The 15,386-nt window shown below is 41.0% G+C and overlaps 1 protein-coding gene across 19 annotated transcripts in view; it reads left to right on the top strand.

Moving 5' to 3' along the window:
• LOC138933850 (protein muscleblind) overlaps positions 1 to 15,386 on the top strand; it is a 420,535-nt gene that overhangs the window by 84,995 nt on the left and 320,154 nt on the right. Inside the window, exon 4 of one of the 19 annotated variants that reach the window (XM_070297070.1) lies at positions 1,365 to 1,404. The exons of the other annotated variants lie outside the window; for them this stretch is intronic. Within the exon in view, the coding sequence (XP_070153171.1) occupies positions 1,365 to 1,404 (40 nt within the window). The remainder of the gene's footprint in view (positions 1 to 1,364; positions 1,405 to 15,386) is intronic. 19 annotated transcript variants of the gene reach the window in all.

Below are 15,386 nucleotides of genomic sequence, written 5' to 3'. Positions count from 1 at the left end.
CAATAGACATTGATGTCCCTAATGAAGAAATTTACTCAAGATTTTTCAACGATAATGCGAATAACGCAGCAATGGTTTCGTTACGGCAGCAAAATCTTTTTTCTTTGTACGCAGACAATAATTTAATGCGCGCCTCCCGTCGCGGCTTATGTATGACGTCTGTATTTTTAATACAAAGTAGCTGGCGGAAAGTGTGTTCGCTTCAAGTGTAGTTATGTGCGACACGCCCGGAACAGCCACTTTGTTATTGTAAGTTGCAATTTACAAGAATTCCAGCCATATTTTCCGGGTTTATCGTCTATATTTCCGTCGTCGGCGACAACACGTGGCCCAGGCACCGCTCAACGAGAGACGGTTAGACGCACGTCCGTTCTCTCGAGTACACCGGATGACACACGACAATAACTAACCGTAGAAAAATCCATTTATCGCGCTTTAAGCGTTTATTGTGTTGGTCGGCCGTTTATTCCGCTATTCGGGTCCGTTCTCGTCAATTTCGTTTTCATTTCACAAGAAGCAACAACGTAGTTTCGAAATGAAATCGATCATTTGCGAATTTTAAAAACGTAAGACTTCGCGTTGACTTTATATCGTTACTGCGGATTTAAATAATTTTCGTCTCAGGCGAGAACATATCGTAGGTTGAGATTAAATGCGAGCGATAAATATGACGGCGAGAGACGTCCATCTCATCTGCAACGCGTCGTATTTCATACGAGCTAGGGCAACAGAGTCGCGCGCGAGACAGAGATTCCGTGATATAATTTACAAATAGAACGACACGTACTTGCCCCATCGCGAGAATAAATTTCCATTGTGATTTAACGGTTGGCAAGCTTTTCCCCGGTGCCAATGGCCAACGACGAGTCTATCAACTCCGGGGCTTCAACTGCGTCGCTTGCGCTTCTCGAGAGGACGATGCTGAGGACGGGTAGCGAAAGGGCAGCCGCCGCGGAGCGGTTAAGTGACGTTTATGAGAAAATATCGGGCCCGGAGACTGTAATTACATAGCTTCGTTGTAACTCGTTGTGCCTCGTCGGCATCTTTAAAATAACGTCCGCGTCTGCTTACGGTTCGCTATAACTTTGCAACTTCTTTCCTTGCCACGTTCTGATTAAGCATTGTATTGAAAAATAAGAAATCAAGAAATAATAGGATAATAGGAATACGAATAGTACATCTCAAAGAAATTATAATTCTCTGCGTCAAATATACATTCTGGCTATTTCGATTGAGAAGTTTAATGCATTGATAAGATTTATCCTTATATACAAGTTTCCTCTTAATGTCTTACTTTTATCGAATACTTTTTATACATTTTTTTTTCATGCGGTTTAACGATGTCAATTCTTTTTCTGTTACAGGTGAGTCGACGTTTGATTTCTTACCGGAGCTCGTTAATATGTAAGTTTACACGAAACTATGATTCTTATTTACTTTTGCAAATGTCATCGTTTATTTAAAATTATAACGAAGATATTCTGTTAGATATATAATTGTAATATTTAATACGGAAAAGCGATGCGTATACTGGTGATGCTCTCATAAACTGAGAATAATAATTATCATCCACGGTTAAGCAGCCTATTTATATTCAATGTCATTCCAGTCATTTTTCATGTTTAACATCTTTGATAGATACCTAGTATTATGGCGTAGGAGACCATTATGGATCCACGCCTACACAATCAATGTATCTTAATGTATTCAGTTATTATAGCGACTCATTAGCAGCCTTTTAACTAATTCAACGGTTGATTGCGATATTCTATTCCGTTGGATTTGCCGTAAGTATAACTTACGCGCAACTTATGCAACCGTTTTAATGCTCATAAATTTCTTCCGCATTGATTACATAGGACACTTTTAAAATTATTTGGAGATTTCGTTTTTGGGATTATGTACGAAAAAAAAATGAGAATTCTAATTATAATTTTAATATATAAAGAGAAATTTGAATTAATCATTAATTTAGCTAATCGATGATGATGTAATATTCAGCGATTAAGTCGATGTAATATTAGAGAGAGATCACGTGAGAGATTTATTGTGTAAGATGCATTTACTTGCCCGGAACGGCGGCCATCTCTATGAAATCTATTTAATTTCCGCGAGACCGTCCAAAATACGCGAGTCCTCGGGAAACATATAATTTGTTCGGTAGATCATTACTTTTAACAGCACGCCGATTCATGAACAAGCACGCTTTGTGGCACGAGTCACGTTATTTGTCCGCGCGATCCTTCCATCGTGCCAGATTTAATGGTTTTCCGCTAATCCTCGCAATCCTTTCGAAAGTAGAAGATGATGAGGGGAGGGGGGGGGGTAGTAAAGGTTGGTGGACGCGGGAGGATGGCCGGACGTGAGGTGGATGCTGCTCTCGTAGAATGCGGTGGGGACAGAAATGAGAAGGAGCGAGGAGAGAAGGGAAGACGTCGAAGCGAAAGAAGGGAAGAAAAGGGAAGGGAGATGGGGGAGGAACGACGAGAAAGAAAAGAAGAAGGAGTTAGGGTTAGGGGGTTGGAGGAGAGCAATAAGGAATTATTGCGGTACGATCGACAAACGGCGACTACGTGGCCGCACTACGGAAGATTCTCTCCGGCCGAGCGACTCTCTTTCCTCTCTTCCACGTCGTCTCTCTTTTCCGCCTCTCTCTTCTCTTTTCCCTATTCGCCCATTTCTTGGACTTTCGCTCCAGCGTCATGCCCGTGCGCCTTGCCCGCGAAACCTTCCAGACTCGTCAATATGTAATGTTCGAAGGCTCCGGCTCGTTTTACGTGGAATAAAAGATTCTCTCTCCGACCCTGTATATATTTTAGCGAACGCCGAGATCTGACCCTGTAAATATACGGTACTTCACGATCCCTGCTGCGGTAACCGATATGATTATGAGACAAATAGTCTCGAGTGCCACAGGACACGTCTCTGATACGGAATGTCTTATCATTACCGCGGATATTTTTGTGGAACTTTTAAGAGATACGACAAAATATTACGTTTATAAATTTTAGTTGTTAAAGGGTACATACTTAAAAAAAATACTTTTTTGTATAATTTAAAATAAAAAATTAATGATAAAATTAATTTACGAAATTTATTATAATTATTTTTGAAATAATTCATTGCACATCTTTACATGCATTTACACAGTTGTTAATCTCAGTTTTCAATATTTTATAAAATATCAGATTATAAATAGTAGATTCAAATGCAATAGGAATTCGTTAGACTAACGCGTAACATGTTCGATGCTAAAAATATCGATACACCCTTGACGAAGTTTTATCGATGCATCTGTTCTGTTTGTCAAGGGAAATCCAGTTTACCGTCATCGTCGTCGTCGCGCAAAACCAATTTCGTCTTCGCCTTCAGGGGTCTCCATATCGGGCGTACATTAAGCGACAGCGTATAGGCGATTTATCAACGTTCCGCAAAGTTTTTTTTTTTTCCCTCAACGAGGAGGTCGCGTTTCCGCTCTTGATAAGAATGCAAATAAATGGGGAGGGGCTTTACTACGGTCTCTTAGATCATCGTCGGTTATTTTATTCTTCGTTAACACTCTTATTAATTCATCGATCGTGCGCAACAATATTGCAATTATTGCTATATTATCTCAAATATCTTTTAGATATTTTCCCCGATAAAAATATATTGTCGTTATACGAAGACCTCGATGTACATGCATCGTAGGCGAGCACCATGTACGCGTCGCATGATTGCGGCGGTTCTCTAGCGATAAATTGAAAAATTATGCGTGTACCCCCTCACACACACACACACACACACACACGCATACACACACAGCCTTTGACAGCGGCGATACGTCGATGGAAAATAATACAACGTGCGTGTACGCTCGCGCAGCTGTAAAAACGTGAATTTCCCACTTGACGACAAGTGCCACTCGCGTGCATTCCCTACGATCGTGCGCGATTTCTCCTTTTCCTTTTGCTACTTTGCTACGTTGAATGCGTCCTAGAGGACGCAAGTACCAACCTTTACGCGGGGTTCATTACCTACGAATGGCGAGTTGCACGCCGACCGTGCAATAGCATGCGCCCCACGGTATGTAAAGTATAGAATGCGTATCGTCTCCTGCAAGTAGGTATCGAATTTGCGTAAACGCAAATTGTATCATTTTAACAAAAATAGGTAAAAAAAAAAGATAATATTTGAAATAGAAAATAAAAACATTTTAAACGCGCGAGGGCTATTTTTCTTATTTATTACAAGTGATTAATGCGAAATAATAATTTATTTGTATATTAAAATTTTATATTTATGTTTAGTTTATTTAAGAGATTAGAGAAGAAAGAATAATACAAACGTGTATATGTGTATCATTAAAGATTTTAATTTTTGTAGTCGTTAGATACTTGAAAATTAATGATGATACAACTATCTTATGGTATTGATACTAAAATATTTAAATATTTTTCACAAATTTGTATTAATTTAATTTTTCTTCTCGCAACTTGTGATTTTTAAATTATATTTCGTTTACACTTTATTGAATAATATTATCTTTTTAACGAAATTATTCAAATGATTATTTCAGTAGTTTGATTGCGTTTGAAATATGTGCTCACTACACTTTGTAGATTATTATTCTAGCATTCTCTCGTCGGTGCGCATTTTCACTTCTGTCACGATTTTGCTTATCGTATATCTTTGAATGAAAGAGTAAACCGTAAACTTGAATTGCGAGATAAAACTACGATATTCAAAAATTTTATACGATAGTCGAGATTTTTTTTCAATTTTATCTCAATAATCCGTGGGACGAATTTCACGAAACTAGCGGATGTTATCTTCGCTATTCTAATGAAAAGACGATGGATGATGGCTCTTCTATTCTTATAGCTATAGTCAATGCGAAGGATTGTCAATATCGATATGCGCGAATACATATGTATGAAGTGAAAAGCTTCTATCGGCATTAAAATTTGGCGTAGGCGGCTTCTATTGCGTCAGATACGTGGAGCAACAATGTGTGTACGAAACGATTTCGCTGGCAAAGAGATTATGAACACATTTTTAATTGATGTAAACGCATAATATGCACGATGCATAAAAATTCAATGATGAATTCTCGTGCGCGTGCAATTTCGCAAAATTCAAAGTAATTGATAGCGTAGTGATTAAATGTCAATATAAACGGTGACTTTTTTTTTTATTTTTTTTTTATATAACGTAGTTGGATTTTAAAGTTAAATTGTCAAACTCAACATGTCTTCTTTTCATGAACTTAACAAAAGCATGAAAATGCCTATTTTTACCTGATGGAATAGATATCAACGACAAATGAATTACAGCTTATCGATTTTAGGACAAAAATTAACATTTATCGTTTCATGAAAAGATTTGTGATCGATATACGAAAAGTTTTACGAGATTCATTGTATTAATTATCGTGGAAATATATAAATTCCGCATTATATCATACGCGTATGTATATTATTCCAAGAATTTCAATGCATATCTATCCAACGGTAGAATTGCGCATTGTGATATATTCGAGAAGTTTGTCTCCGTCTCGTTCCGTCAATTCTTACGAAATCGTTATCGGTGTCCGCGCGGATGGAAAGAAAGGACGCTCGTGTGATACGCGTACGTATAAACATGTAGATCCAGACGGACAAAGTTTAGAGGGGTCCGAGACCGCGCTGGAACAATGGGGCCCTATCGAGCAACATTGTCTACTATCGAGTGAGTCGAATGTGCGTAGAACAGACAGAGAGGGAGAAGGACCGCGGATGACGGGGTGGGCCGCGAAGGCAGAGGGATGCGCATGGGGGGATTCGACGATGAGCATTTCGGGGTTTATCTCCTGCATGGGGCGTACACACATTGTCCGTTTCTGCACAAGGTCGGCCGTACAGACGCTGCGGTCTTCCGATCAAATTGGATCTACTGAGAGAGTTCGGAGTATCGGGTCGACCGCAACGGGTGCAAATCCACGGGCGACTACGGAATATCCCGTGGCCGCAATTCATCCCCCTTCTCCTTCCTTTTTCCTCCCCGCTATTCATCCTCTCTCTCTCTCTCTCGCTTTTCCGCCCCCTCGCGAACCGCACTTTCGGTATATTTTCACCGAAATGCAGATCGCGTTGGTTCGTCGCGCTCCGAGATTCCGCATAATTTCGTCTCGACTCATGCGAATTAAGGTTTTATCTCCGAAGGAAGAGGATTTATAGAGGATATGTATATATATATAGAGAGGGAGCGAGAGCAGTTTGGACTGGCTATACCTTCTGAAATATGAATTATTATTGTACCGAGGGATATTACCGGCTTTGCGAAAGCGTCTCTCGAGAATCTCGACGAGAATAATTTTTCACGAAGAAAGACTGTTATTACGAACATTTTATTTTACTATATGGTACATTGCTCGAAACTCTTGATGCTTTTATTATATAGTCGGCAATATACTAATCAGAGATTTGTGTGTATGTGTGGATGTGTGTCGGAATTATTCGCAGGGATATGAAAAAACAAGTTCCGCGATTGATGAATAAATTGAATGTTCGTTTCGATTATCTCGCGCCGAGTTGTATTTAGGACATCGAGCGAATCACACTTAATCAAGAACGATCGCGGCAAGAGTGCCGGGAATCGATCGTTCTCCGTTTTTCATCCCGCTATATTCAGCCACCATCGTGTGGTTCGAAAAGTACTATCGATGAAACGGAAAACGTGACAATCTAAGGATGATGATGTAGCTATTTCGATAGTCTTTCAATTTGCTCTTCATCGATGACGACCGTTTTCGATTTTTCTTATTGCCTATACCTATACCATAAAATAATAAATTCAATGAGAACGCTATTGCTTCTTCACGTCTACGTCGGTGTCGCAAAAGACGCCTGTTTCTTTCTTCACGGTGGAAGGCTCATCGACTATAAATAAAAAAGAAAAAAAAAAGAAATTATCTAATTACACACGTGCGTGGATTGCACTTCTTCTGAAGATGAATCGGCCGATATCGAGTGTCGGCTCGACTATCGTATTACCGCGACGGTTCTCTTTGCCTCGGCTCGAGGCGAGAAACGACTCTCGACGGGGACAAGAGAGGAAGGTTGAGAGAGTCCGTAGGAAGGCGCGCGACGCGAGATAGCCTCGAGCAACGCCTCCGGAGGGTGTTTCTCACCTCCTCCCTTGTCCTCTCAACCCCTCGTACTCAAAGTGCTAATGAGTGTCGCCTCGTAAGCCAATTAATACTCCCCCGTCCGTTCTACCAGGAGGTAGAGTCTGCGAGCGAGCAAAATTGCGAGAGCCTGACAGAGAGTGGCGGTAGCGGAGGAGAGAAAACGCGATGATGAGGAGAGGAGTGAGGGGTAGAGGGAGGAGGGGGGGGGGGTGAAGGGAGACGGTAGGTCGCTCCCTTGGAAAGCCAGGACCCGGTGTACCTGCCTGTGCTACATGACCAGAATACCTCGCGGATTTGATATGCCGGCCACGCCTGACCGCCGCCACACCACCCTCCTTCTCTTCCTTGTCAAGTGAACTCCGGCGCGTAAGGCGCTACCGAAACCTTCCCCTGCACCTTCCACCCCTTTCAATCCCCCATCGCCAGCACCCGACTTCCCAAACGAATCTCCCGGAACCTCCTAGCACCTTCGACGCCTTCGACCGTCACCATTCACGCTTATATTCTAGGCGACTTCTTGAAGGAGCGCGCGACATGTATGTAGGTAGGGCGGACCACAATACACACACACATACACCGTTCAAGTCTTCTGGAGTACTTAGAGAGGCGTCCGTGGAGCGTACGACTACGTTACTTCTTACTTAAAGACTCTGAGGACTTATGACGTGCACGTGACAGAGTTTCATACTACGCCGAGTAAGCTCCGGACGCGGAGGCGGAAACTTTAGCGCGATCGTCGGACAATGCGAAAACATCTTCTGGCCGAAATTTTTTGGGTCACTCCGATTGAACGTCGTAAGCTGGAGTTTTACGAGATTGAGAGGGAGAACTTCGGATGTGTGTATATATATATATATATATATACACACACACAGGCACACATTCATATTCTTCTTTAGTATAGATCAACGACAAAATCACTATGGTTCATTCTGACGCAAAATTTACGAGCTATCCTGACGCGGCAGCTGATCGCTCCGCGTCAGCTCTTCGTCGAGGCAAACGTTGTTCCCTTATATAACTTTACGTGTGCTCGATCGCAAGTTTTTAACGTCTCGGTGCAGCGTTCTCTCGCCAGATTCGCGCTTCTTCGGCGCACCTCGCGTGATAAATCACGTAGTCATCGTACACGTAGACGCGTCGCGTGAGATACTTAGGGACACGAGTATACGGAATAGCGGCATGGTGTTACTTCTTACTTAAAGGCGCGAAGGACTTATGACGAGTACGTGACAAAATTGCAGACGCGGCCTCCGGACCTCGAACTCTCGCTCGCGAGCTCGGCAAAGGTCTCCGAATGCTGGCGAGCGCGCGTTTTTGGGGGGGATGAAGGGAGAGAAATGTTTCTTCTTCTTCTTCTTCTTCTGCTTCTTCTTCCGCCTCTCACTTAGCTCGTCGCCACGTCTGCTCTTGATTCGCCTCCTTCCCCCGGTCGTCCTTCCGCCCCGTTAGCAGACGCTGCGACAATAAAGTTACAGAGAGGGTCGCAGAGTTCACGGGAAATTGAAGTTTCGCGCGACAAATTGTCGACGGACTGCCGTCCTCCCGAATGACGAACTTTCTAATCGTGCTCGTGGTACGTGGATAGTACTTGAAATGGTTCTTGACGGAGGTGATCAGGACGAAGGCACTAGAACGTCAGGACGAGAGAACGTACGTTCCAACGAGAGAAATCAAATTAATCCTCGAAAAGATCGCGTATAGACTATGTTTTTGTGCTTTTATACCTATATAGCTGGACCGTTAATATTAAATTTATATGACAGTTGTTATATATATATACATATATAATTTGTTAGTTTATTTTTCACACATGTATTTCATTATCGTTATTTATAGAGGATATATAAATTAATACAAGCTGCATGAATTTGAAGCCGATTTTTTTAAACCAACATTTATTAGAGAGAAGATTATTAATTGTTACATTTTTTTTTTAGCTTTTAAAATTAAGCAATTTGGAAGTTTATAAATATAAATTAAATTTTTTTAAATAAAATTTTTCATTGATGCATTTACAAAAATGTGAGAAACAATATATATATGTATAATCCATAATTATCAATTTTCTGTAAAATAAAATTTTTTCTTAAAAAATATAAATTTTATAATATTGTTACATACACACACACACGCTAGTGAATTATCAGAGAGGGGGGAGGGGGGAGAGAGAGGAGAGAAATCACGTTGCTATAAAAATCGATTTCTATATAGCGCATACAGATTCTGTATTCTAATATCTCTATACGACACATATGGCATACCGCGTATTCGCTCGTAAAATTTTAGAGTCGTCCGTTTGGTGATGGAACGACGTCATTCCTGCGTATTTTCCTACATTCCGGTCGATTGATTTGCGTCATACGCAACGGTCAAACAAAGTACTGCGTTTGCATTCGCGATAACGCTCGCGGGGTTATCAAGTGAATGAAGCTAAATTAAATATGTTGTCCTCGCGATTATCTCTCTCTCTCTCTCTCTCTACGTATACGTTAGGCTTAGCCTGTGCTAGCTTTGTGTTCTCTTTAAATAAACCTAAAAGGATATACAGGATTGGGCGTTATATAAAAATTGATTTTAACGAAACAATATAAAGAGACGCAAATTGAAACGCGGTTTCTGTATTTTATATTCGCGCGGCTCGCAAATGATCCGTCTCAGTGATAACTCACCGTCGTTATTTGAAATTAAAACCAATTTGCACAATGTCGGCTATGCCGGGGAACATTTCCCGCGCGCGCGCGTATTCTCGGTTTAATCCTCATCATTGAATAAAGTATCGATTTCACATAGACGGAAATATCAGCAGCACTGGCGGAGACGCGCGAGCTAAATGTCACATATATTATCGTATTTCTAGTTTTCGATTAGCTCATCCCCTCATTTGATGCGATCGCGGATGCAGAGAGATAAAAATAGGATTTCAAACGCGGTCGCGTCGTATTAAACCGGTCGAAGCGCATTAACCACATCACCTGATTATCATCGTTTCTTTTTCGCGTTTCTCGTTAACCTTTCTCCGTGTTACGTGACAGTCCACGGTATCGCTGTTTATCCGAATTACATTTATGGAGGCCCCGATCCTGCGCGCAAGATGACGGATCGTATACCGGCCGATCGTCTTTGTATAGTTTACGAGCGGCGCGGGCTGATCCGATTAGGTTTAGGTCGAATTTGGTCGAATTAGGCATATATTTCGACCCTTCTTGATTGCGAGATCTCGCTACTATATTATTTATCGGCGTTTTCGTGGTATCCGCCGCTACAATAGCGGCGTTATTATCGCGGCACAGTTCGACGAGCGATGTTTGTAAACTTTTTCTATTTATGGACGCAACCCGATTAAACGGGTTCAACATTTCATTAGCTAATTATTTTATTTTGCGCAATTCCTGGTAATTCCTCCTATTTTCTCGATACGAGAAACATTATTCTCGAGTTGGCGGGAAATATATTTTTAACTGAAATTAACACGGATATTGATATTTGTACATTTCTACGCAAAACTTTTAAACGATAATTATAAAAATAATTATATCGTGCTTGGAGAATACACATCGTAACCGAGAATACGCACATCGACGTAAATAAACTTAATATTTACGTTCTCTCCCTTTTCAGCGCTACAAAAAGGAATAGTTTAATGATGTTTATGCTACGCGTTTACGCGAAGTAATTCACACGTCGTATCCCCTCGCTACATTTGTATAGAGCCCGGCATCGTGTTTACCTTTATAACGCCGCGCATTATGTTCTTCCTTGGATCGTAAGATATAGGTGGCTCCGTATCGCCACCGTCCAAATTACATTTATGGCGCCCGTCGCGTGTACAAATGGCGAGAGCACGCTGTGTACCGGCCAAATCTCTCCCATCCGGGATAGCTTCTCCGATGCGATACGATGCGGTACGGGTACGGTATTATGGTTTACGAGCGGCATGTGCCGCCGGTCGAATTAGGCGCTTCCAGCGGGATCGCCGCACCTGCCGAACCGTTCCGCATTGTCATGCGACGCGGCCCCTATAAACCGAGATTGCCGAGGGATCGAAAGTTATGGCCGGTCGTCTTCTCTCTCCTCCACGTGTCTACTCCTATACCAGGCTCTCGCCTTCTTCAGAATCTTCCTCGCGCCTCGTGGCTTATGAGGAAACGTACGACTGACGACGTTGTACCATCCTGTCATTGCCCTCTTTCCCTCCGTATCTCTCGTTCACCTTGTTCGCGCAAGCGATGCTTCTTCCTTCCTTCTATCGTATTTGGATATCGCGGTATAAATTCCTAATCCCCTCCCTTTATACGGCCACTCGGGATCGTTCGGAGAAAACGAATTCCGTTTTCTTCGGTAAGAACTCTGCGACTCGAGAACTTTTCGGTTTACGCGTCTCGTTGCCATTTGGTGGCCCGAAGGGATTACCGAGAGACCAGTAAAACTAGGGATGAGATCTCGATTTTTGTCGGAGAGCTAAAAAATTTCATGTTTTGGTACGTCGAAAATTTTTATAACGTTATCGTCGATTGAACGGTTTCGTTAACTTCGACGTGACCGCGATTACGAATACAATAAATCGGGCAAGCGTGTTGTGTCGGTCACGGTGACAGGACTTTATCGGTACAGATGCGGCGGAGACGAGCGTCGCGTAGAGAGATGCGGGTAATTCGTTGAAGACGGAGCGCTGGTAAATCGAAGGTAAATGCGGCGGAACAATCGCGACGGAACCGCGTGCTTCTGACGGTCCTGCACAAGCGTCGTTATAATTCACCTACACTCTCCGTGGAGCCTCTCGGCCCCCGGGTTTGTCAACGCGATGGAAGTCAGAGTGGTCTCCCTCGGGAGATCGAAGTAGGTCTCGCGACTGGGAGAGACGGCTTTTCCGTCGCTGACAGAAACACAAGAAGACGGACAGTAAGGAAATGCCGCGACTCGAATCGGCTTGTTTCAGACGGGCCCCTGGATTGCAATGTCGCTCGACGTAATAATTAAAACAGCTGAGAAACAATGCGCGTTACTCATTTTTTATTTATTTATTTATTTATTTATTTAGCGCGAACTGATCGAAACTATGTATGAATCTGTTAATTGTCAAAAAATCAGCTGACATGATTTATGCATCCAATTTTCTGCGGCAGTTCCGGAGAATTTTTTCGAGAAAGAAAAATTACGAGACTTCATACACGGGATTTTAATTTAAAGTTTTATTTATCCTTTACAATAAAATTCTCTTCTTTCAAATGAAATATAGATATTTTTCGAATGCATATATACGATACAAAGTATCAAAAAGGTACCAAAGTTTAAACGTACAAGCAAAAGCGTGAAAGAGGGAGAACGGATCGAGACGTGAAAAAAATTCAGGGAAAAAAGCGAAATAAACAAACGTAAGAGAGATGATATTCTGTCTAAAGAACTGACGGGGAGCGATTCGTATTAACTATTCTTTTCTCTCTATCCCTTTAACAGCACATCAGTCTGTTAAGCATCTTTGAGCTTGCTACATATTTCCGTTTCGACTCGACGATTTCTGCCATATCTCGTTTTACCTTTTGGCCCTGTATATCGCTCATTTTTTAATACGCATGAGTTATTTTGTAAAGTCATCCCGCGATACTTGCTTCTATTTTCCGTCGTCTTCTCCGTGTTGGTCGTAGATGCACCAAGTACAACTCGCATATATGCATATTACAATGTGTTAAAATTTTGATATAATCTCTCTACTCTTGTTGTTTGCCACGCCGCCGATGGCATGGTGTTTGTTTGCAGTATGGAAATGAAGGATATAGGAAAATAGGCACGGCCACACGTGGGGAATTTAATATATGTGCAACGCTTATTCATTACGCTTGTGCAACAAACAGATTTTTTTTTTTTTAATTTAATGTGTTAAAGAACAAAATTGAAAGCGCAGTTGTAACATTTTTCCGTTACTTGTGTAAAATCTTTTTTATATAGCCTGTTAAAGCATCTCGAGCCTCTGTCAAACTTGTCTCAATTTATTGACAAGTCTTTTCATGTGCGATTAATGTGCATTATTAGTCAGATTTTTCTTATTTCTTTTGTTATTATTAGAAAGAGAGAGAGAGAGAAACTGATGTGTAATGTACTATTTTATAGCGATAATCCGATGCTTCAGGATTTTTTGAAAGAAAAAAATATGCAATTTGTAATGTAATATTATAGTATTTCATGATCTTATTAATGTAAACTATTTTGCGTTCGGTTTCAGAAACTCAGAGTAAACTCAGCCGAGTTAAGAAAGCGATCAACAAGCAAAGAAGTTTCGTGAACCTTTAAACTTATCGATTACTTTATTAAAGACTCAACATTGTTGTAGCGCTTTTCTATGACGCAAATTCAATCCAGCTGATATTACAACTTATGATATTAATATATGAACTACAATATATATACGATATAATTATATCGCATATTTAATAAATTATTTTTCTCTAAAAAAATCTAACACAAAAAATTTTTCTTTAATAATTTTTTAATTAAAAAAATATTTGTTAAAAAAAAAAAAATTCATAAATTACCTAAGACCTATATACATACCATATATGCAAATAAGAATAATGAAATCTTATTTTTTTTTTTTAATTATGTCCGATTTTTCTAATCTGAATGTTCACAGAATATTGACTGGAAATTTGAATTATCAAATACATTTCCTCTTCAGCTTCGAAAATATATCACCGAGTTAAACGTTTCACTCGACATCTAAGAATCGCGAGTATTTTATTGCAGTGAATTTTTTTGCGAAAGCTCTTACTCTTCCTCGACAGAATCGAGGATTTTTATTTTTGCAAGTTTGAAGAGTATTATTCATCAAATATGACGTCGGCGCAGATTTAACTGTGCCGCGATCTCGTATTCGACCGATGGTTGCGGTTCATTAATATCGACGTACCACGTAACACGTCGGAATTCAGTGGAATGCATACCGCACGTCGAATTTGCGGCGAGCAAATAATTCAACGCGGACAGAGAGCGTTCGCGTTAAGAAGACTTAACAGCGAAGAAGTTAATATTCTGTGCGTAACATTTTAGTTTGCCGACTGTTCCCCCCTGCTTGTCAAGACGGAAAAGCCGTTAGACATTGATGGCTTTATTGTTACGATATTTTCTAAAAATTAATACGATTGTTAAATCGAGATCCTTCAAGTTCTAAGAATTGTAGCAATAAATGATACAAAGTAATCGACACAATTGAGAAACGAGAGATAATCCAGTTTCTCATTTGGGAATAAGGACAATAGCGCTAGCTACGTAAAATTGCATTTGCCTGCGTCGTTTCTTCAGCTTATCCTCGTGACTAAGGAACCGTAAGGGTCTTCTTCGTCACGTAGAATCTGTTATTCGCTCCCTCGCGCGGCCCGGATGAAAATCCCCCTCCCCCCCTCTCTCTCTCTTTCTCTTTCTCTTTTCTCCTTTGTCTCTGATTCAAAGGCCGGAGTAATTAGATTTGAGTTTTGCAAACTTGATTGGCCCGCGCTCGGTCCCGGGGCTACGGCGAATTTTATTACGGGCGCACAAACGACAAGCATGACGACGGAACGAAAATTCTTCTTCCGGCCAACGTGTGAGCGCGCCGATGGATATACCGAATTTGTCTTTGGCACAAAAAGCACACGAGGATTTTGCACTTGTCCGCTCGATTGTGTCGAAAGTATAATTTCGAAATGTTTGCTGGATGCATTAGTAAAGAATATTGTTCAATAATACAATAATTTGCTAGAGAGAAAGAGGGAGAGAGGAGAGACATATTTTATGTACATATAAAGAAGAATATATTAATTTTTCGTAGAAAAATTAGCGAGTCAAAATCTTGTTTGATAACTATTGTATATGCAAACTAGATAAATAAAAAATAATATTATTTTACCGCAACTTAATAAACGCTAATCTCGAGAAAAAGAGAAGATCCATAATATGAAATATCTATCTACCGGTATGAAAGCGAAGGTATTTCCTTGCTTCTCTCCGCGGGTGCAAAATTTCCTTCTTGTTCTTACTTTTTATTTTTCTCTCTTGCCTCTTCTCTGCGCCTCCGCGCTTATTTTCAGCTTCTGCGCTTCGATTCGCTTCCGTACGCCTCCGAAATATACACTTGACAGGTCCGATTTCGCCCGTCTCGTAGAAAACGACCTCCTGATTGCTGAAAAGACATCTTGTCTTCGGAGTCTTTCGGTCTCGAGCTTTTCCATCCTTCAACGGGGTAGAAGAGAGAGGATTCTTATAC

The sequence above is a fragment of the Polyergus mexicanus genome, unplaced genomic scaffold (assembly GCF_030449975.1).
Source record: "Polyergus mexicanus isolate NDT 795.1 unplaced genomic scaffold, iyPolMexi1.0 SCAF_1, whole genome shotgun sequence".
Taxonomy (NCBI): Eukaryota; Metazoa; Arthropoda; class Insecta; order Hymenoptera; family Formicidae; genus Polyergus; species Polyergus mexicanus.
This window is presented reverse-complemented; position numbering and strand designations above follow the sequence as displayed.